Source organism: Zonotrichia albicollis, chromosome 2, assembly GCF_047830755.1.
Source record: "Zonotrichia albicollis isolate bZonAlb1 chromosome 2, bZonAlb1.hap1, whole genome shotgun sequence".
NCBI classification, from domain to species: domain Eukaryota; kingdom Metazoa; phylum Chordata; class Aves; order Passeriformes; family Passerellidae; genus Zonotrichia; species Zonotrichia albicollis.
In genome coordinates this window covers 44194977-44216782 of record NC_133820.1, presented here as the reverse complement: position 1 = coordinate 44216782, position 21806 = coordinate 44194977, and the positions used below count along the sequence as shown (strand labels likewise).

The 21806-nt window shown below is 40.5% G+C and overlaps 1 protein-coding gene across 20 annotated transcripts in view; it reads left to right on the top strand.

The window, feature by feature from the left end:
• TENM4 (teneurin transmembrane protein 4) overlaps positions 1–21806 on the top strand; it is a 1564491-nt gene that overhangs the window by 1397763 nt on the left and 144922 nt on the right. For all 20 annotated transcript variants that reach the window (XM_074535017.1, XM_074535019.1, XM_074535018.1 and 17 more), the window contains 2 exons: positions 13521–13622; positions 18704–18898. In XM_074535017.1, coding sequence (XP_074391118.1) covers positions 13521–13622; positions 18704–18898 — 297 coding nt within the window. The remainder of the gene's footprint in view (positions 1–13520; positions 13623–18703; positions 18899–21806) is intronic.

Genomic DNA, 21806 nt, shown 5'->3' with positions numbered 1-21806 from the left:
ATCTTCAGGACTCTGAAGGAGGAGAGGTGGTTTTAATGTCCCAGCTACCCTTTTCTGAACTTCTCCTTAGGCTAAAGAGGCTGAAAGTTCAGCAAGTACTTTGCTGAATCAGAACTCCTTAACTTCTAATGAGACTCCAGCCGCTCCGTGGAAGGGCTCAGTTCTCACCTATTGCAGGAGTATGGTCATCTTAGCCCTTCTGTTTCAGAGAGGGACATGGAGCACTTCCACCTTGTGGTAACCCTCTGCAGATAATTAGTTTGTAACCCATTCCTGCCCACACTCACAGCTCTTTTTTTGCTCTGCGTAGAAAAAGAAATACAGCAATATGAGAACTGTGCCAGGAAGGAAAGTCATCTAATTTTTGATGTTATTGATCTCTGTGCTACAAAATAGTAGCAGAGCTTTGCAGGCTCTGTAAATAGTTGTTTCAACTTTGGCTCTGTATGCCCCCCTACAAGCAGATGTCTGATGCTCTGTCAGATGGGTGATGCTTTTTTTTGATTACTCTCTTGCTGCTGCCAACCCTTTTTTTGATATTTTGTTTCCTTCTTTCTGCTCTTACCTAGCTTCTCTGAGTGTGGCCAAGCTCATAGGTTTCAGGTAGTCTTTAGAAAAGATACAGTCACTCAATTCATGTAGAAAGCAAAAAAATGCATTTATGAGTCCCTGCCAGGCTGTGCTAGCTTTTTCTTTCCTTGCATATTTGATCTCATGAATGACATTTTGTTGACAGGTCTGCTTACTGAAAATGCTTATCCTCAGAGCAGGTTCAAGTTATGCTGCAGCACTGCAAAGTGTCTTCCTTTAAACATCCAGCTGGCCACAGAGTGTGAGGGGTCCTCTGTGAGAATTGAACTTATCCATACAGAAGATTGGCAAGAAGACAGGAGATTGCCCTCTCCATCCTAGCCAAATCCAGCCCAGTCCGATAGGTTCAGTATCACAGGGCGGGACAGGAGTGTGGGGTGAATTCCCTCTGCCTGAGCTTTGTGAGCTGCAGGAATTCCCCCCTCCAAGCAGGTGTTATGGTGTGCTTGCTGAAATTTCACTTTCATCCAGCCCATGTGCAAATCTAGTCTGTTCTCTTTATAGGGCTTAATAAAAAACAAGCATGGGCTGAGCCTGGATTTGGAACTAGAAAGAGGGCTGTGCAGAAGTGAAACTTTCCACATTAGCTTGCAGTCCTTATATCCAGAGTTTGTTTGCTATTCTCAGTAAAACAGTGATGATGATTTTGGATAGATAGTGACACAGCCCTTAAATTTTAGCAGCTGAAAGTCAACAACAGCTTTATCAGTGCACCCTTAATCTTTTCATGTTTTTCCTCAAAACTGATGAACAGCCTTATTTCCCAGTGAAGTGAGCCAAGAGGGTGAGCATGTTCCATAGTTGGAGTTTATCTCTGTGTCTGCCTTTTCAGACAGCTCCTACCAGATCAAACATTCCTCCTGGTTCTTAAATCCCTTTCAGCTTTAGTCAGTAATGTTTGTACGTGATCCTATGGTACACTGCTCCCTAAATGTTAACTGTAGCTTTCTGCCTGCTGCTGCTAAGATCAACAGCACTTCCAAGGAACGGGAAGTCAGACCAATTGTTTCAAATCTAGATGTTACTTGTAATGACCTTTTTTCTCTCTGCAAGTGTCTGAAACAATTCTTGCATAATAACCCTTCTTCCCAAGCCATAATGGCAGGCAAAATTATTATTTCAGGATTTTGCTATTGAAGACGTAAGGCATCTCTAATAAAGAGGAAATTAAGACATGTCTCAAAGATAATTAAATAATAAGAAGCCTTTAAAGGTCAAATGCTTGGCTGTGAAAACTTCCATGGCCTCTCTGTGTAGAGTGTATCTCTTCACTGATGATCAGTGAATAAAAGCAAGCAGTAGAAAATTAAAATGTGTAAAGCTAGCTTAGTTTTAAAGCAGAGATGCAGTAACGTATTTAATGTTATATTTGAACTTTTTCTTTAATTTTTTATTTTGATTTCTATATGTACACACCTCTTTCAATAGGTCTTACAAGTGATAACTTGAGTGGAGAAAATAGAAAAATGGACAGGTACTTTCATTTATATTGTTGTATAAAAGAAATTAGGCCAGGATGGATGCCAGTAAGTATTCATCTCAGTAGAAGTTAGATGTCTGAGTGTCTTTAATGTTCCAGATTTTGTCTGGTTTTAATCATGCTTTAAAGTGGTAGAAAAATGAAGGTAGATTTGTCATTTTGAAAAGCTTTGCCTACATCTGTACTTACATGGACTGGTAGCATTGAACTTGCATGTCCATGTGCTGCTTTCAGGCAGGCAAGTTCACTTGATCTGACAGAGCTTGTACAAAAGGTTTATTGACTGGGGGAATTACTTTAGTTTTAGGGTCAAGAAAAGGTTTATTTATTGCTGAAATATATGCCTCCTTTCTTTCTTTCTTTCTTTCTTTCTTTCTTTCTTTCTTTCTTTCTTTCTTTCTTTCTTTCTTTCTTTCTTTCTTTCTTTCTTTCTTTCTCTTATTTCTTTCTCTTATTTCTTTCTTTCTGTTATTTCAGTCCCTGTGTTTTTCTGTTCACTTTTTTTCGGAAGAGCATAATTCTGCCTTAATAACATGGCATGTAAGTGCTGTCTGAGGGGTTCTGGAGAAATGTGTAAAACGGTGCATATGGTTTTCGTTTTTACACTTTTGTATATAGCTCTTTCCACGCAGCCCAGACTGCGGGCTAATGTAAGCACAGCTTGTTTTATTCCTGTGTCGTATTACCGAGCTGCTAGAGCAGCTTTGTGCATGATTTCTTTCCATGAATGCTCCCTGCTAAAGCACAGAAATAAGATTGTGGGAGTTACTCGTCCGCTTTGGCAAACAAAAAGAAAACTCTTTCTGTGCTTGAACAACAGACACTTTAAAGCCTCACTTTTCCAAAGGCTGTATTCACGTGTACATACTTGCATTCAAGACCACAAAAAAACAGAAGCCAACAACATCAGCATCTCAGGAGTCACTGGACCAATTTTCATTTTCATGGGGGCCGAGCAGATGAGAGGGACGTGGTCTGTGCAGTCACTCCTGGCATATGTTGACTTTTTCAATAATACCAATTGGTCTGTATATTAGATGTGTGGCTGCTTTCTTTTGCTGAGTGCTACAACAGTCTCAGAAAAAGTTCCATAGATTATCTTAAGCTGATTTCTAGACAGCTTGCCAGAGGCTCTGAGAAGGAGCAAGATTTGACCACATATGTGCAGCAGGTCTGCAAGGGGCAGGAACAGAGCCATAAGTACTGTTTTTGTCTGCCTCTGTCAGAAGACCACCAGAACAGAAGAGTTCAATGCAGCTGCCACAGATGCCCCAGAGAACTGGGGGCATCCCTACAGGGAGGCAAGGCTGACAAAGAACCTGGAGGGGAGTCAGGCTCTTGTGTAGCAGCGGCTGCAGGTCAGGCATCCTGCTTGGGAGCATGTCCCTGGCACCAGGCACTTACATAACTGAACCTCACATATCAGTCATTCCAGCCAGTGCGTCCTTAGTTATCACCTGGATATATTAACTAAAGACTTGGAGTAAAATTAATTTTTATTTGTTTTATGCACCCAACATTACAACATTGCCAAGGTTTCATGGCATTTGTTTGACCAAAAGAGATTACATTTGTAGTTCTCCGTGTGTGTATGCAAGAATGGTTTGGGTTTTTTCCTCCTGTAATACACCAACTTAAAACATCATTTAAAATGAAACTCAAGGCCAGATTTAGCCTTGCCCTGAGCTATGACAGCAGAAAATGTAATGTACTGAACGTGAAGTAACTTCCCTCTTGCTAGTGCAGCTCCAGAAGTTGAACCCTGAAGGCTGAATAATTGTTGTTTCCTGTATTAGTTTGTAACAATTTATGAGAGTGGGAAGGAACAAAAAAAATTCCCTGGGGAAATAGGGGATATGAGAGTTTCATCTACTGGAGTGGAATTCAGATTTAAAAATATTCCAACTGCAAAAAAAGGAATCTAAGAAGAAAATAACTGTTCACAGTGTGTCTTTCTAGATCTCCACAGCCATGTCACAGTTACGTTACAAGTATGGATTAAGGTCTTATTGTGCTTGGAAGCTGCATTGTAGAAGGAAAATTAAGAAGACTTCAGTCCAACAGCTACTCTTTGTTTAAAATCATTTGCTGAATTTTTTTTTCCCAGCTAACTTCCAACCTGTGATCACATTTCAAGTGCTTTGGAACAGAGGGTGTTTTCAGATGGTCAGTGTATGATTCCTTAAGAACTTCAAGACCCTTTTGTGCTTTTAGCATTGCTTACGTTGTAAGAAAACAGTGTTCCCTGTTTGGCCCTATGGACAGCAGAAATACATTAGCAGGATTTCCTGAAAGTTGGTGAAGTCAAGGGAGATTTTACCATCAAGTTAAATGGTTATATACATCGACCAATGCCCAAGTGCTTTTGAAATCCCATTACACTTTATGCTTTCAGCCATCTGAGAGCTTCAGATTATAAGGCATTCTGCCCTGGAAAGATTTCTTCTTAATAAGGAAGCAGTAAGAGAAAGGAATGAATCAGGGAGATAAAGATAAAGCTCTCTCTCAAAGGGCAACCCAAATTCAGACCAAATGTGGCAAAGGTTTCTGAAATAATCAGGCTTGTTCTCTTCTTTATTTACTCCCCAACTATTCCCACTTGGTCCCTCTTTCTATAGAACAGAAGTTCAAAATAGGACAGAAAAAATCTGACGTTTTAGTATTTCCAGCTGGGACTGAAGTCAAATGTGCTTGAAATAGTGTGAGAAAGACTGATATGATTGTGGTGAGAGCCATTTGAGTACCTGGATATACATCTCAAACCTGGCCTAAAAAACAACGTATAGACAGCTCAAGGGAAAATGTGCTCACATGATGTACTGTGAAATTTGGCAAAATCAGTCGCTCTTGGTTTCAATAAGCGGCCTACCTGCGCCTGAGCACCAAACCTTCTGTGCTTCACCATCACCTTGTAAAATGGCCCAGCCTGCAGAGTCACTTCTGGCAGGGGCAGGTGTCTCTTGTCAGTACCCTCATGGAGATGAGGGTGTATCTGCACTTGCAAATTGCTTTTTTTAAAACGTTCTTGCAGAAAAAAGAGGAGGGAGAATAACATTCAATTCATTATTGTGGTTATGTCCTCTCTCACTTTCCAGGTTCAGGAGTGATTTAAAGAGCTGTTTAAAAGACTGCCTGCTTGTTGCCCTTTTCCTAATTTAGCATCCTTATACGTGCATGTGAAGATTAGGGTTCCACTGGGATGTGAGAGCAAAACAGGGTTATATGCATGGGTCCTTAATTAAAACAGACCTCCCAGCCTTAGGAAAAAGAAAAGAAAATAAAAATCTGGCACAACATCAACCAGCATTAGTAGTATCAGCATCATGCTAGTGCCCTACAGAAGAGGAAACTGTGAAAGAGCACTCAAAAATAATGACTGAGTTTCCATGATGATGTCAAGACTTTCACATATCAGGCTGCCAGGTGTGGAATACTTGAGCTAGAAGTATAAATGCTGTACAAAATAAAAATGAAGCAGAAAAATTGAAATCTCAGCAGGTGATGATGTACTGTAAGAAGGAATCAGTCCTTTAAAGCTTCATCTAGGGAAGGAAGAGGAGGAGCAAGAGAATATCAGACCCAGCATTTCCACATTTCCTTTGTTTCCAGGGCATTTTCTATCTATTTACCTTTGTTTTACCTTTTTTTTTCTTTTTTCTTTTGTTTATTTTTTTGGCTCATAATGTCAAATCTGATGCTTGAAGACATCTGAAACCTGTTTTATCCCCTCTCACCTCCACGTCTGCCTTGGCATTGTTATAACAATTACAAGGGCAGTGACAGTTCTCTAGGCTGAGAATCCAGCCTCTCCTGCAGTGAAATTCAATTGAGTAGCATCATTTCTTTGAAAAATAAACAAGACTGCAAGCTCTGCAACTGGGAAGTAAATTAAATGTGTTCACAGAGCTTCAGAATCCTCTTCGCCTTTCATGTTATACTGCTTGACTTCCTATTAAAATTATTGCTAACGTAGTCAGGGCAGTGACAAGGAGCATTTTTGTGAAAGAGAGATGTTATTGCAATGAACTTCTAGGTATCAGTTTTATCCTGGACAAGCAGATCTAGGAAAAATAGTACGTGGCTTTCTAAGGTTGCTCTAATGCAGCAGCAAAGAGTAAGGTGAAATAATGTGGTGTCCCTTCACTCTCCCAAGCAATATGATTCAGTGTACAGTGAGAGGAATGCTGGGCGCTCCTCATGGCCCTTTTGTACTGTTGTGGCTGACAGAGGGTTTCAAGGTCAAATGCAAACCATGGAGTGTCCCTGCTTGCTGCCTTGCTCCCTGTGCCCTCCCTCCCTCCCAGCAAAACGTTTTTGTTAGCCAGGGGAACACAACTAGGCAGAAAATAGATCAGTGGACGGCTAGAAACAATATATTTCTGTGTAACAATAAATGTATGTATTTGTTTGATACAGTAAACAATTCTATTCTAATTATTTTATTTACCTCCTTTTTTAGTTTACTTGCTATTTTTGAATTAATGCATCTTTGTATAGAGATAGTCAACATTTATTAGGAAAGGATAAAAACCTTTTATTGTACCAATTAGTATGTATGCAGTATCTTCCTGGGCTGGTAGATGAGTAGCTGTGGCAATTTATTTTAGGCTGAGCAGCTACATATATCTTCTCACCATAACTGAACAAAAGATTTTGAGGCCATTTCTTATGTAGTGGTGGAGTAGACTACTAGTTGAAGGGACCAGACAGGATACTTAAAAAAACCCTGCTCTTTTCTTTGCATCTCATTTCTAATATGGAATATTCTCACTGGTACAAGTTTTTTGTATTCCTTGAACCTTGATTCCTGAACTGAGATTAGCGTTGATTCATTAAGGTCTAATTATCCTGCTCTAGTGCTGTTCATATATGTTTCTGACACCAAACACTGCCATCTCCAAAGTATCTTTTTGAGATTATCAAATGAAACAGTTACATTTGAATTCATACAGCCACATAGCACTGAAAGGCATTTAATCAGTTCTTAGAAAGCAGTCCTGGTGCTTATTAACTCCCAGAAAGCTACTGCCTTCAGTTGCCAGCTAGATAACTATTTTTTTCTTTGCCAATAGATAGTTGCCTCTAAATGCCTAGGGAATGATGATGCTTGGTGGCAAGTGCAGGCTATAAAATATTTATCTTTAACACACAATTGTATTACTGCAGCCTCTAATAGGATTTGGTGTCAGGCAAACATCTGCCTTGGCCTCTGGCCCAAAGATAGGGAAACAAGCTATTAAGTTGGATGTTGCATAGTAAATAAATAAGGCAGAAATACTGTTAAAGTAGCTGTACTGCTGACCAGCAAACTTGGTGAGTATATAAAAAAGAAGTCCATCAAGAGTCTAGAAATTTGTCTAGCTTCTTAATCTGTTTATTGTGTTGCATCTGGATAAAGGTAATTCATGTCAGTAGTTGTGAGCCGGGCTGACAGATCTTTATAGAGTTCACCACAGTGGAATTGGCTTTCATGGGGCTTTTTGTCAGCAGCAAAGTGGTCCCCTGAGCAGACCATTAGCCTGGGAGCTTTGTCGCTGTCACATGAGTCAATTTATAATGTGAAGCAAATGCTGTGTTGTATTTGTGTGCGTGCCTCAGATTAACAACATTTAAAAAATGGGAATGGTAACAGTTAGTGATTTCATGTTGAACTTGATAATACCCTTAAACAAAAGATAGTGTAGTGTGAAGTCTTACTGTGGGTATGGGCTGGATCATGCCAGTTTATGGCTTCTGTCAGAGTAAAGGGTGATTACAGTGGGAAAACTAGCAACGGGACAAAGGTTTTAGCCAAGTTTCCCTCAAAATCTGCCAGCTGTGAGTTTACTTGTACTGAAAAACATCCCCTGAAAGAAATGTCAAAAATAGCAGATCAATGTTATTTTTTGCAATATGTTGAATTATAGCTGCTGAGGATATTAGAGATTTTTTTTTTGTTTCTTTCTTTGTTTGCTTTGGTATTTAAAGCTCATGAGCAGAAAGGACCTTAAAGAGTACTTCAGAAGAGTTTTGCTCTTGAAGAAGTCTAGGCTTTTGCACTTAATGGATGTTCTCCCTTTATTATTTTTATGAATCCAGAAAGTGTTTTGTACATCCTCCTTTTCCTGTCTGGGGTAGGCTGTCCTAGAGTAGGGAGTACCTGCTCTGTCAGACAGGGTATTTCCATACCATTCTCCAAAATGACAGTGTGGATCTGAAGACCAAGTGTCTCTTTATGTCATTTAGACCTTCTGTCAGAGAAGTATGGATATTTATAATGGAGAACTGAGAAGATGCCCAGAGGGCTTGAGCAGCTCTCCAATGGAGACAGGCTAAGGGAGTTGGGGCTGCTCAGCCTGGAGAAGAGACAGTGCCAAGGAGACCTTAGAGCTCTTCCAGTACCTAAAGAGGCTACAAAAGAGCTGGAGAGGGGCTTTTTATAAAGGCACAGAGTGATAGGACAAGGAGGAATGGCTTTAAACTGACAAGTAGACAGGTTTGCGTTAGATATTAGGAAGAAATTCCTCACTGTGTGATGAGGCATTGGCACAGGCTGCCCAGAGAAACTGTGGTTGACATATCCCTGGAGGTGTTCAAGGCCAGTTTGGATGGGGTGTGGAGCAACTTGGTCTAGTGGAAGGTGTCTCTGCTCATGGCAGGGGGATTGGAACTGGGTGGTCTTTAAGGTCCTTTCCAGTCAAAACCATCCAGTGATTCTGACTCCATTAAATGACTTGCTTTTTCAGTTGCTAATTAGATTGTGAAGCTGGCAGAACACTTAATTCCATAGGCAAGCTTCTGCATTCCCTCTTAGAAACCCCACACCCCAAGTTTTGCCTATGCACCCCTGGTGTGAGTTGTTTGCTTTCGGAAGTTTCACTCCTGCTGGTGGTTGAAAGGTGACATGGAAACTGTGTTTTCAGTGTTCTCTTTTCATTCAGCAGCAAAACCTCATGATGGCATCATGCATCATCCATTGGCTGGCCCTCCAGTTATTAATCTCTGCCCTTACCGGCTGGTGTCAGTCAGATCTCTTCAGGGATTTGGAAGCCAAGTGAAATCTGTGGGAATCAGACTGGAAACAGAGAACATATGTATCTCTTTCTAAAATAGAATTGTTCATGGTCTCACAGTGAACTTTAACAATTAAATAAAAGAAAACAAAAACATTGTCATAATTCTCTAAAGGAGTTCCCATGGTACTATTCATAAAACACCATATGGAATTTTGTATATATTGGAAAATACTCCTCTAATTATGTGAACAGCTTACAGAATAAGCTGTGTAATGGAGACTAGAAGCCAGCCATAACTGCAGTGGCCTGTTTTTGCTTATTGACTGATAGTGTGTCACCTCTCTAGCAATGCTGACTGTGAACATACTCAAGACAGCTGCTTTGTGCCACTGACTTAGGGACTCCATGAATGTTAAAGTTGTGTCCTTCTATCCCATATGATAATAATTTGGCTAAGCCCTAGCTTCTGAAAATGTCTGCCTGATTCTTTATTCTTTCCAGGGTTCTCCCACCACAACTTCCTAATTTCTGATGCCAAGTCACCCTCCTCCTCCTGTTTAGCTTGAAATGTAGGTGTTAGAGCACTGTGCATGAATGTGTGTGCACTTACACATGCCAGAAGGGCCAGAAACTTTTCTGAGGTGCCCTACTGGCAGTCTGTAACCACTGAAACAAATTCAGTCCTAGGATGAAAACAGAGGTTTTTATGAGAAGCCTTGAGTGAGTATAACTTGCTAATGCCTGCAATTTCAAAGTAGAAAGAAATTCCAGGTTGTGATTCTGCCTAAGAATATAAATAGGAGCAAGTTCAGTGTTGCACACGCAGCTTGCAGACTTGCTCCTCACAAGCCTTAGTCTCTGCCTTGTTTTCTGCTCATTAGCTGTGGAGTTTCTGAGGAAAAAAAGTGTGTTCATTTAACACTTCCTTTATGGAAATACTTTGGAGTTGTTTGGGAGTAGCTTTGAGACAAAGATGCACTGCATGAACCTTCTTCACTTTTCAGAATTGATTCTCAGTAGTGAAGAACTTTTGGGAGTGTGTGAAGACCTTAATTGCCCTGAATCACCAGGAAAGTTTGCATCCTTAACTGCTAAAAAACAGCAAGTGGCACAAGTCACAGAGGGAGTGGAGTTTCTTTTCACTTCATCTCATCTATCAGGCAGGTTATTCCAGGGCAAATAGAGGTAGTGTAAAATGAGAATACATTAAAAATGTTACTTTTGGCAATATTAGAAAAACAAGGGACATCAGAGAAAGCAGTGAAATGGGATGAAAGGATTTTTAAGGGCCTACTCTATTATTAATAGCAGAGGGTATTCAGGCCACAAGTAAGAGCTATTGAGGTGCTTCAGTGAGGAAGGTAAAATGGGTTTCATCCACCTGTTTTTTAATTCCTTTTGAATTCCTTTAGCTACTCTATGGCATGAGACAGTTTGGCCAGCCTTGAAAAGAAGTATCTGGGAAACCAAAGATGGAGGAGGTAGTGACAGATGAAGTGGTATGTGTGCGTATCACTGCAGCTTTACAATGAGGAATGCCAGATCTGCATATGAACCAGAAAATAGATGTGAATTTTTTTTAATGTGTTAGTGTGAGTGACTGTCAGCAGGGATCTGCCCCGTTACAGGTGTCTCTGCTGAACCAGTCAGAGGAGGAAAGGATGCATCACCAGAGTAAAGGTTCTTACATGGATTCACCCAGAATTTCTGGAAAGGTTTGTTACCTAAGCACAGGTCTGCTCTGTTTCTGTGGTCACTCTGAACTTTATACTCAGTCGTTGTAGTGGACACTGTAATTCAGTTTAATCTGCAGTGGACATTGAATTGGTGTGCAGAGTGTTACCTGTCTTGTCCTAGGCATCACAAACGCACCAGCTGAACCGAACCCACTGTAGCTGCAAAATGTTGTTTCCAGTAAGAAAGATTGCCATTTAGCTGATGTGGTGCATTGTCACACTTTTGGAACAGTTGCCATGCTTGATGTTATGCTACTTTTTAGATACTTTCTAGATGTTTTTGTGGGTCTTTTTACTATTTTACTTAAATATTTTATTACAAAAATATACCAAGAAAACTATATGGATATTTACTCCTTTCCAAGATCTCAGTTTAGTCCATTAAAGTGAAAACTTGGGAAAAATTTTTTAAAAATAATTTTTAATATTCTAAAGGTGTTGTTAATGCTGTGAGTCTGTCCTGCATCATGACCTGAGGTATTCCCCTTGACTTCAAAGGTCACACATGTTATATCTGTGCAGGGTTCCTCCACCTTGCAGCCTCTGACCCAGCTGGAAGTGGGGTAGTGAGGTGTCATGGGACAGCTGCACTGATGCTGAATAGCACAGCCCTTCTCTTCTCAGTTTTCAGGCAGCAGGGGAAAAAAATACTCTAGGTTTTTTTTCTGCTGCATTCCTTTTTTTTGCCACCTTTTGAGCGTAACCACCTCATCAGAGGGTCTGACAAGTGCCAGAAGCGGCACAAAAAGAGGGAGCTTAGAGTTGTTCTTAGGATGAGTAGATTAGAGGAAAAGGACTGACCCTTTCAGCAGCAGGAGTGGTTAAATCTCCTTGCCCATCTCATTATCTTGTTTCGCAGAACTCACACTCTCTATGTTCTTCATGCGTGTAAGTATGTACATAAATAACTTCCTTTTCCTAAATCTCTGGGTATATTTCTTGAAGAAAAGAAAAATATAAGTATTGTAAAAAAAGCATAGAGGAAAAAAAATCATAATGTGCATTAATTTTTGTTTTCAACAAAAACAAAACTCTGACATTAACCTGTGTCAGAGTTCTGAAGATTGTATACACATGGGCTAATATTAACTTTTGATTTACAGGATAGATTTGTGTTTATACCTGCTATGAAGTGAGAGATTATATTCCTAAATATCATTATAAATGCACAAGGCCTTAGTTGTTTCATCTTTATTCTAGGAAGCATGGCTGCTCTTTAACTAGCAAAGATGGCAGCTCAAGCCTAAAGGGTTGACTGCATGTTGTTCCACACACCATGAAGTGAATACCTGCTTAACTACTGAGTGTTAGAAAGCTGACAGCACTTCCTTGTACCTTTCTTGCTGCATGGAGCTGTCTGCTTGTGAGATGTCTGAAGCCAGGACTTAAAACATAAATGCTTTAAACTGGTTTTATTATTTAAATTTGCTGTTATCCATTGTGAATTATTGAATTCTACCACAGCCTTTAAAATGTCCTTCAGAAACCTCTGCTCTTTGGCAGACACCCATCCAGAAACTGGCTTCCTTTCATTTGTGATTGGAAACTAATCTGCACATCTCTGCTGTCTCTGGTTCTCTTCACTTGCACTGATTGGGAGTTTACAAATAACTTTGCTCCCACGAGGTCGCATGAAGTGGGAAGTATGAAGTATCTGTGCAAATGCAGTCATTATTCACAGGGCTGAGATTTTCACCCCACTCCATGTGTACCACCAGTGCTGCTCTGTAACCAAATCCAGTTTTCATCTGATAGGCATCTCCCTTAGAGAACATGTGAAATAGCACTTTAGAATGAACCATGGTATTTATTACAATGTCTTTCAAAGCCCCACTCACATTTACTCAGTCTTCACTCAGTTTAGTGTAAGAAAATAAGATTATTTTCATTTCTTTTTGATGTGTTTATCAGCTTGTGTTGTTCTTTTATGAAAGATATGTTTTAGTCCCAATATTCTGAACTCTCTTCGAAAGAGAAGTGCTAGATAACATTTTGCTTACCTGTTAACTTCCCCTGAAAAATGAATAGCTGGTGTTTTTGCCAAAGTCAGGCAATTTAAGATGGTAACTAGAAATAGAAAATGTGAAATAGACCCATTCCTGTTCCTCCAAATAGAATATTAGCCCCAGCACTTTAAGCTGTTTAAGATACAAATGATATAAAGTATAATGTATTATATTCAATATAATATTGCAGAGCAAATAAGAAGAAATTTGGTTAGAGGTATTTTGTGTACAAGCAGATAGGATGAACCAAGGGTCTGTGTTCAGTAAGTTCATAAGGGAACATATCTATCATCACTCAGCTCTTTTTGGCACAAATAAAGGCCTCAAGGTCACCTAATCAAGTCAACAAAACTGGACCAAAAGTGTATGTTCTGCCATGAGAATGGTGTGTATTGCATCCCTCCAACAAATTCAATGACGAAAAATGGTCGTAAAAATATACAGAAAAAAAAGACATTTGGAAGTTTTCAGGTACCAAGAGAATGCCCAACCTGGTGGGTGCTGAGCAGCTCATATTTAATCACAGAATTTGCAGTTGAACCATCCACTGATGTAAATGAATGAGCAAGGTTTAGTGCAGCTCACACTAATGCTTTCAACCCAAGTGCAGCAATTGCTTTGAAGTTTCAAGTGTCCTGCCCATCCAGAGCTCTCCTAAACTCAGAGGTGTTTTCCTGCCTAAAGAAGTGTCTGAATTCTTTTTTTTTTCCAGAATCAGTGGATAACTGTCCCAGTAATTGCTATGGGAATGGAGACTGCGTGTCTGGGACTTGCCATTGCTTCCTTGGCTTTCTGGGCCCTGACTGTGGCAGAGGTAAGAATTTATGCCTGGTGAACTGTTACCCTCTCCCATTCAGTTAACTTTTTGTCATGGAAATTATATTCATGACAGTGCCTTCTGCAAAGTACTCTTCACCTAGTGTGGGGATGCTGCAGTAGAGTGGAAAGAAGTTGATCTGTGAATTTTGTTTGCCACAAATTTGCTAAAATTTCGATCTGCAGCTGAGGGGCTCGTGGATGTTTACCCTGGAGAAAAGAAGGATCAGGGAGCATCTTACTGGTCTCTAGAACTACCTGAAGGGAAGGTGTAGTCAGGTGGGGATTGGTCTGTTCTCCTAAGTAGGTAATAGGACAAGAGGAAACATCCTCCAGTTGTGCCAGGAGAGGTTTAGATTGGCTATTGGGGAAAATTTCTTCAGCAAAGGATTCGGGATGCTCAGGGGAGTGGTAGAATCACCATCTCTGGGAGTGTAGGTGTGGCATTTATGCACATGGTTTAGAGGTGGGCTGGCAGTGCTGGGCTCAGGGTTGGACTCGATCTCAGAGGGCATTTCCAACTTTAATGATGCTGTGATTCTTTCCTAATCGTGCCTGCTGTGCCCTTAGCAACAGCACAACCCCTTGGGCTGCTTGTGGACAGGCAAATGTCGTGTTGGAAATTTTCTCTCTGGAATTGACTTTAGAAAACAGGACTTATAAATGTGGCATTATGGTTTGTTTAGCAGAGCACTTTTATCATGGTGTGGCATGACAGTATAATGATACTTTCTTTTAAGATACTGATTATACAGAAAGTACCTGGCAAGTCTGCCTGAGCCTGGCTGTGGGGAATAGGGCAGTGTTAGCATAAGGCTAGGAGTGGGATAATGGTAGGAACAACTGGTTACTCTGGCCAAAAGTGAAAACACTGGGAGGACTGGGAAGGAGACTTACCCCAGTAAACAGTATAATACGCTTTTCTGCTCAAGTGATAAGTATTTTTAATAAATGGCTTTGGAAGGGTTTTCTTTGGCCTGAATTTTTTAGGTTATTTAAACATTTAAAAAACAAACTGAAATACTTTTAGTAAGAACACATTTCAAACCAAGATATGAAAACCTTGCATGTGGGAAATGACAGGATACTGTGCATCAACCTTTTCAAGGCCTTTTTTGGCTCAAACAGTCCAACAAACTAAGTACAGATTTATAAATCTGGAGAGGGAGGTAGCATAAAAGGTTAGTGCCCACCCAAGGAGCTGCGGTGAGGCTGCAGGTCAGGTCTTTACCCCAGCTCATCGCTGCTTTGGAAAGCAGGCTGACGCCTTCCCAAGAGAGAGCTAAACTCTGTCCAACCCCAGCCCTCTCCCCCTCCAGCTGAGCTGGGTCACATCCCAGCAGCGAGGCAGGAGACAGAGATAAGGAGCCAAGCACCCCCAGGGCCGGCGGGGGCTCCCTGCCAAGGCAGCGGGGCCGGGCTGAACCCGGCGGGGTTTCAGAGTTCACAGCCCAGTAAGATGGATGTGGCAAGCTGTGTCCCTGAGAGCTGTTATGTCAGACTTCTTGCTGACTCAGGTTACACTTGGTTTGCATTTCCTTACACTTGGTTTGCATTTCCAAGCTCCTTTTCAAATCCCTAGAGCTGGAGACAAAAGGAGTTTTTTCCATGTCCCATAGCATATTCCAGCTCACACCTCCTAACTTTCAGTAGGGGCAGAAGTTCAGGGCTTATTTCCCTCAAGGCTCCCTGTAGAGTCTGTGGAGAAGAAGAACTTTCTTCACTGTGAGTCAGAGTGCTTAAACTCTTGTTCTGAATCCACTTGCAGAGGAGCTCACCTCCCCTCCCTGGCTACCCTGAACTTTCTTAGGCTTTTCAAGGGAGCGATGTGAGTCTCGCATTTCACCAGAGCACATGCTCCAGCTGCTATGAACACCTTTTGTTAAACTCTGTCTTTTCCTTCAGAATCATCTGGGTTTGGATGTTGCACTCTGCCTTTAGGAAGACAGAAAAATACCTGGAATGCCAAATTTATGTTTGTATATGCATGTCCATTCACTGAGTGTGTTAAATATTGCCATGAGCATGAGATGCAAGGATTCCAGGATTGTCTTGTTGGTTTTCAGGGGCATCCAAGACTCTTCTTTTGATCTATAAGTCCCTCAAAAGGCAGCGTGTGTAAGGCAGTTACAGTATCCATCTGCAGCCCTTCACAATCCTTGTGCAGAGCAGTAATCCTTAAACAAGCAGGTTCCTGCTCACATGAAGCATTCCATGGATTTCCTGGGTGTTCCTTTATTTCAGTTCAGCCTTGTAATTTACCATCCAAGTGAATGGGAAACTCTGGAGCAGAAAGCCTTTCACATTTTAGTAATGGTTAGTTTCTAATGTATTATTAACTAATTATTAAAAAAAAAATAAATGAGAGCAAGTCACCAGAGGTGTATTCCATAGGCATTTTGAAGGTTTTCTTGGACATGGGAGGTGGCCCTTTCAAGTTCTGTTTAAAGTCAACAAACAAACAAATGATCTTACTCACTGATGCTCAACTTTGCAAGAAACAAGAGTATGCATTTGGATTGCTGCTGTCATTACCACACTAGAGAATTACTGTAATTTTGCCATCATAGACATTGTTGGAATCTGAATGATCAAATAATAATTATATATCTTTATATATGGAAAAGAGTTGCATAAATACCAGGAGAAAAAATTCAGAAACCTCTTTTGTGTTTATTCATTATTGCATGCTACAGAGGAGGTCTTGTTCTCTCCATTGCCTTGACATTTGAAGCAGTTCTTTCCAGGTGATGCTGAAGGACTTCTCCACAGAAGGCTCTGTGGAGTGTCAGTCTCAGTGCAGATGGTCAGTAATTTATCTGATCTTTTACTGAGTGATCAGCTGTCTTGTCAGGAAACCTGTAAGTCTTTCTCAGCAACCTCTCCCTGGTTAAAGGCAGTTATTCTTTCTTCTTGTTGAAAAGAACTGCAGACTATCCCCTGCCAGTGACTTGAAAGAACAATGTCCATTACTGAGCATTGAAATTTGAGATGGGAGGGGCAGAAAATTCCATCACTTAGCTGAAAAGTGAAATTACAGAGTGAGTGTGCTGTGAACCATGCACACAATACAGTGTATCTTACACAATTTAAGTCTCATATTGTGTAGGTAGATACTATCTTGCAAATTATCCACTTGCAATGCACCACGGCATCGTGTTTCCTTTAAAGTGAACAGAATGCTCCTTAGTAATAACAATTGCCAAATTCCTTTCTTTCCTAAACCTCTTTTATCTTGGTCAGGCAAATACAGTTCACTGCATATCAAACTGGTTTTACAGTCAGTGTTGGCAGTGCTTTGTATTTTATTGAGGCTGCTGTAGTTCTGGAACCCTCAAACTGACTTGACTATGAGGACATGTGGGAACAACTCATGATGCACTTTGTGAGATTACTGTCTGAAAATATGGAAGAGAAGGAGAGGAAAGCTTTCCTTAACCATGTAATACCCCTTCCCACACATAACCAAAGTCAGGAACAAAGCAAAAGAGAATTCATCACATGCCTAATCCAGTTGGATTAAGCATCAGAATGGAATATTCATTTCACATTTGTCCTCTATAAAATTGTTCATAAATTGCCTTTCTGAGAGGCAGATGAGAAGACCAGCTGCTCTCACCTAAGGCTGATGTGCAACAGTGAACAAGAGCAGTCTGTGTTGAATATATGTCCTTGCAGCAGAGTTTGAGCAAAATAAAATTAAAGAGAACAAGACTTAAGCAAGAAGTTTCAAGGCAGAGTGAACAGGAAAAAGCTGTTGTTTCTGAGGGACTGAAATCAGAATCTTCCTTGGCAAAATCAGAAGAGGGGACAAAAGGAGTATAACGTGGCTGGTGTGGAGAATGCCATAGGGAGAAGACATCATCTGAAAGGAGCTGGAGAAAGCTTGCAGAGCAGTGATTACAAAAAGCTGTCATCCTGGAGTCTGAGGTCTGGTCCTTGATGCCCTCTGCTTCCTTGGGGAACTTGTTCTGTATCCTTCATCTCATCCCATTTTCCAAATTCATTTGGAATTTTCCTGACATTTTCCAAATTAGCTCTGAAAATGCTTAATCCTGGAATCCATCATGCCACAGCTTGAGCTTGTCATTTTCTTCTTCTTCCCTTTATCACAGGGAAGAAATCCTGTATCTGGGTGGCCTTGAGAGTCACCTGCCTTTTCTGGAAACAAGGACAATTAAAAATCCTTTATAAGTCCTTTATAAATTATACAAATTTCAGAGGATAGATTTACATAGCTTTTATTAGAGGGAGCTTAGAAACAGTAGAGGCCAATTTTGCCTTGTGGCTGGTGATGAATGGAGTCCAGCAGAGATGATAACCAAAAATGGGGGCTGGACATTCAACCATGGAATTGTTAAGGTTGGAAAAAACCTCTAAAACTCTTTTCATCAAGTTCAGCTATTAAGCCAGCACTGCAAAGTCCACCACTAAGCCAAATCCCCCTATGCCCCATCAACACATCTTTTAAATTCCATTAGGGATGGTGACTGAGTCACTTCCCTGTGTAGCCTGCTCCAGTGCTTGACAACCCTTTCAGGGAAGAAGGTTGATAGCTGATGGTATGACATGAGCTAAATCAGGGAAGTAGTCCCAATGTGGTATTCTGGGCTCTGAGCAAAGCAACTGAAACCTATAAAGCTGAGAGTTAACTCAGAAAAAAACAGGGGAGTGATTTGTGTGCCACTGAGGCAGTGTCAAGGACCGTCTGGCAGCAGGTCAGGGATAGTGATAAGCAATCTAAGGTCAGTGATGCTCCAGAAAGAAGACATCAGTACATTGTGAAATCAGAATACAAGAAAACGATGAGTTTAGTTAGTGAAAAAAGGTGTCAGAGACACAAAGCAAAAAGAATAGTCTAACTTAAGAGCACTATTTGTTTGTTTTAAACACTTGTAGGAGAATACAGTTAACAGCTGGGTATCATCCATATAAAACATTGGGTTTTGGCAAAACAAACAGCAGCATACGCCAGTGAAGATTGCGTATGAAGAATGTAAATTACATGCTGGACTCTTGTGCTTCTTTTTGAAATGATTTTCCGTTTGTTTTAATGTGATTTTTGTTGTCTGTCCATAGCGTCCTGCCCAGTGCTGTGCAGTGGAAATGGACAGTACATGAAGGGAAGGTGCTTGTGCCACAGTGGCTGGAAAGGAGCAGAGTGTGATGTCCCAACCAACCAGTGCATCGATGTCTCCTGCAATAACCATGGCACATGCATCATGGGCACCTGTATCTGCAACCCGGGATACAAAGGCGAGAGCTGTGAAGAAGGTATTTGCAGGATGCATTCAATTAGCCTTTTGCTTTGATTGTTGTTCTGTAATTATATGGATGGAGGCAATTCAGCATGGACTGGCACTTAAACAGAACAATAATAGGCACCTTACAGATACAATAGATGGATACAACGTAAAAATGATGTGTTGTCATAACTCCTTGTTAGCTGTCATACTTGTTCAATAATTGGATGAAAAGCCATCAAATGCTTCAGATAGAAGAATCTAGTTGAAAGACCAGAACATCTAATCATATGTTCAAATGTTCTTATTAAAGCATCATTTCCATTTACACATCTAAACTTATAATTACTTTTACAGCGCTTTCTTCTCTGCTGCGCTATGCCAGGCAATTTCAGTTGCTTACATACACAAAATGGTGGCGTGTGAGAAAAAGTCCCTGGTCCTTGTCAGCTTTAAAAGCTTAGAAATGCTCAGGACTTTAATTAAATTCTGCTTCAAAGTCAGATATTATTTTAATGGCTCTTCCATGGCTTTTTTCTCACATTAGCCCCCCAAACAGTTCTCATTTACATTTAAATTTATGGCTGCTTTTAGTACTTATCTTTAATCTTTTTGTGTAGGAACTCACCTGCCAACATAAACCTTTATCTTCCTGGGTCTGTGACTGCTTCTTACTGCTAATGAAAAAGTGGACAGTTTTGCAAGTTTATAAATCATTCAGAGAGTATAAATATATATCCAGAAGAGCATTATTTAAAGAATAATGTTCAAAACTTTTGAAAACTGTTCTCAGAGTTCTATGCTGGTGACCTGAAAAATAATTATTCTTAAACTGCAGTTTTACAAGTACATATATAAGGCCTCTTCCCTGCTTGATAGATTAAAGACATCATTTGATTCATTCAAGAATGACAAGGGCTTGAATTAATTTATGGTTGTCTTCATGTATGCAGGATAAAGATTTATCTGAAATGGCTCTATTTTTTAGGCAATGAAAATAAGCTGAATTGGACTCAGACAGTCAAATGGCATCTAATCTAGCAATTCTTTTGATGTGTATAATGTATTGGAGTGGGACATCTCTGATGTAGCATGGCTTCAGTGTCAGTAAAGGTTAGAGATGAAGACAGTATCAGCTCTTGTAACAATAAGCCATCTCTTGTGAAAGCCTCATTTTGTCTTAAAGCACAATTCAGTGAAGCTGTGGGGCATGCAAAACCCAAAGATTGTGACTACTCAAGTATCTTTAAAGCATCTCTGTAGACCTCCTATTTACTAGATCATATCTTTACTGGATAAACAGAAATGAAAAGATCCCGATTTTGCCTCCAGCCAGAAGTGTTTAATGTGTGTAAATCAGAGTGAGATTTGCCCTTTTTCTAACAGGAACCTTTGTTTCCCTGGTCACGTTTAAAGCAGAAAAGCCAGGCACTGCTCAGTTATTTTATGTTATCACTGTAGCGGGGGACAGTGTCAGTCCCACTAGGTCAAAACTTGAAAAAGGAGGAAGAACAAAGAGAACATGGTTTTTCTTATGGGCTGTTTAGTATTTTTCCAAGCATGCATGTTTTTGATACTCAGGCATAATTTGTATTACATTGTGGGGGGGGGGGGAAGCAGCTCAGAAATATGCCATGTGGGAAATCTTGAGAACATATACATACATATATAGATTTAGTAAAAAAGTTGATTTATACTATTTTTTATATTGCTTTTACTCTTTAATTTCTCTTCTAAGAAGGGCCATCTGGTATTGATTACTTTTTATTATTTCTCAGTTCTCGTAGCTTCACTGCTTGGTCCATGTTTGTTATGGGTTTTCATTCCAGGGTTTCTCCTGTCTTTTCTTTTTTCCCCATAGAAGTTCAGCAATGTTTATAAAACATCAGCCAACAATCCTACACGAGATTTTCTTTTCTCTTTCCTTAGTTTATTGGCCCATATTTTATAAGGCATGGCCTAAGCCAGTGAGACATTGCAGGGAGGGGAGCAAATTTAAGAAGTGAAATATGAGAAGTTACTCTTTGGGCACCGAATAAGCCTAATAACTTGTGTGACCAATGAAGCATGAAGCATATTGGGGAAAAGTGTAGAAGAGGCGCTAACCTTGCTTGCTACATGATTTATCTCCCTGGCAAAGGTTCTGCACAAGGCTTAACTATAAACAGGGCATTTTCCAACCAAGAATTTCGCCATTTGGGACATTTTCCAACCAACAACACAGCATATGATTTTTTTTTTTTCTTTTCCGGGTATACTAGATCTTGTCAGCTCTGCCCTCATGCCCAGCTCCTCATCTCTGCTTCTCCCAGAGCTGAGCAGCTAAATTTGTCAGGCAGAACTCCCTAAAAATATACCATTGTACTCCAAATCCACTAAGCAATTGATTAAGAAGAAAGCAGAAGCCTGTAATCCTGTCCCAGGGCCCTTCCGATGGTGCAGAAAGCCTAAAGAGATAGATCCATTGAGGCTGAGATTAAAGTAGCCGTTGTGTGTGACATTTTCTGAAAGGGCTCATTTCAACATGAAAAATGGCCTTGGGATTATGATAAATGGGGGGTTCTGACATGCACATTCCCCTCCTATAATCGTCTGTGTTAGAGCTGAGATAGCAGATTGTCTGCCTCCTGTGATGGAGGCCCCTGCAAAACTCACCTTTTTCCCAGCTGACCTTCAGAGGGGATGATTAATTGCCTGGAGGTAGCCTCTTGTCAGTTAGCCTGTGATCTTTGTTCTCTATGTTCAAACCATCTGCTGAGAACGGACGAGGCTGCTACTCCATCCCTTAGTCCTTTTCATACTTATTGCTGCTGAGAAAGAACAGGGCCAGGGCTTCAAGGGTCTCATGCTAAAATTGGCACCCTCGCTCCCAGTTCACTAACAGTGAAGGAGATTTATGGACTCATCCTTTCCAGCCTCTTAAAATTTTTGAGGATTGT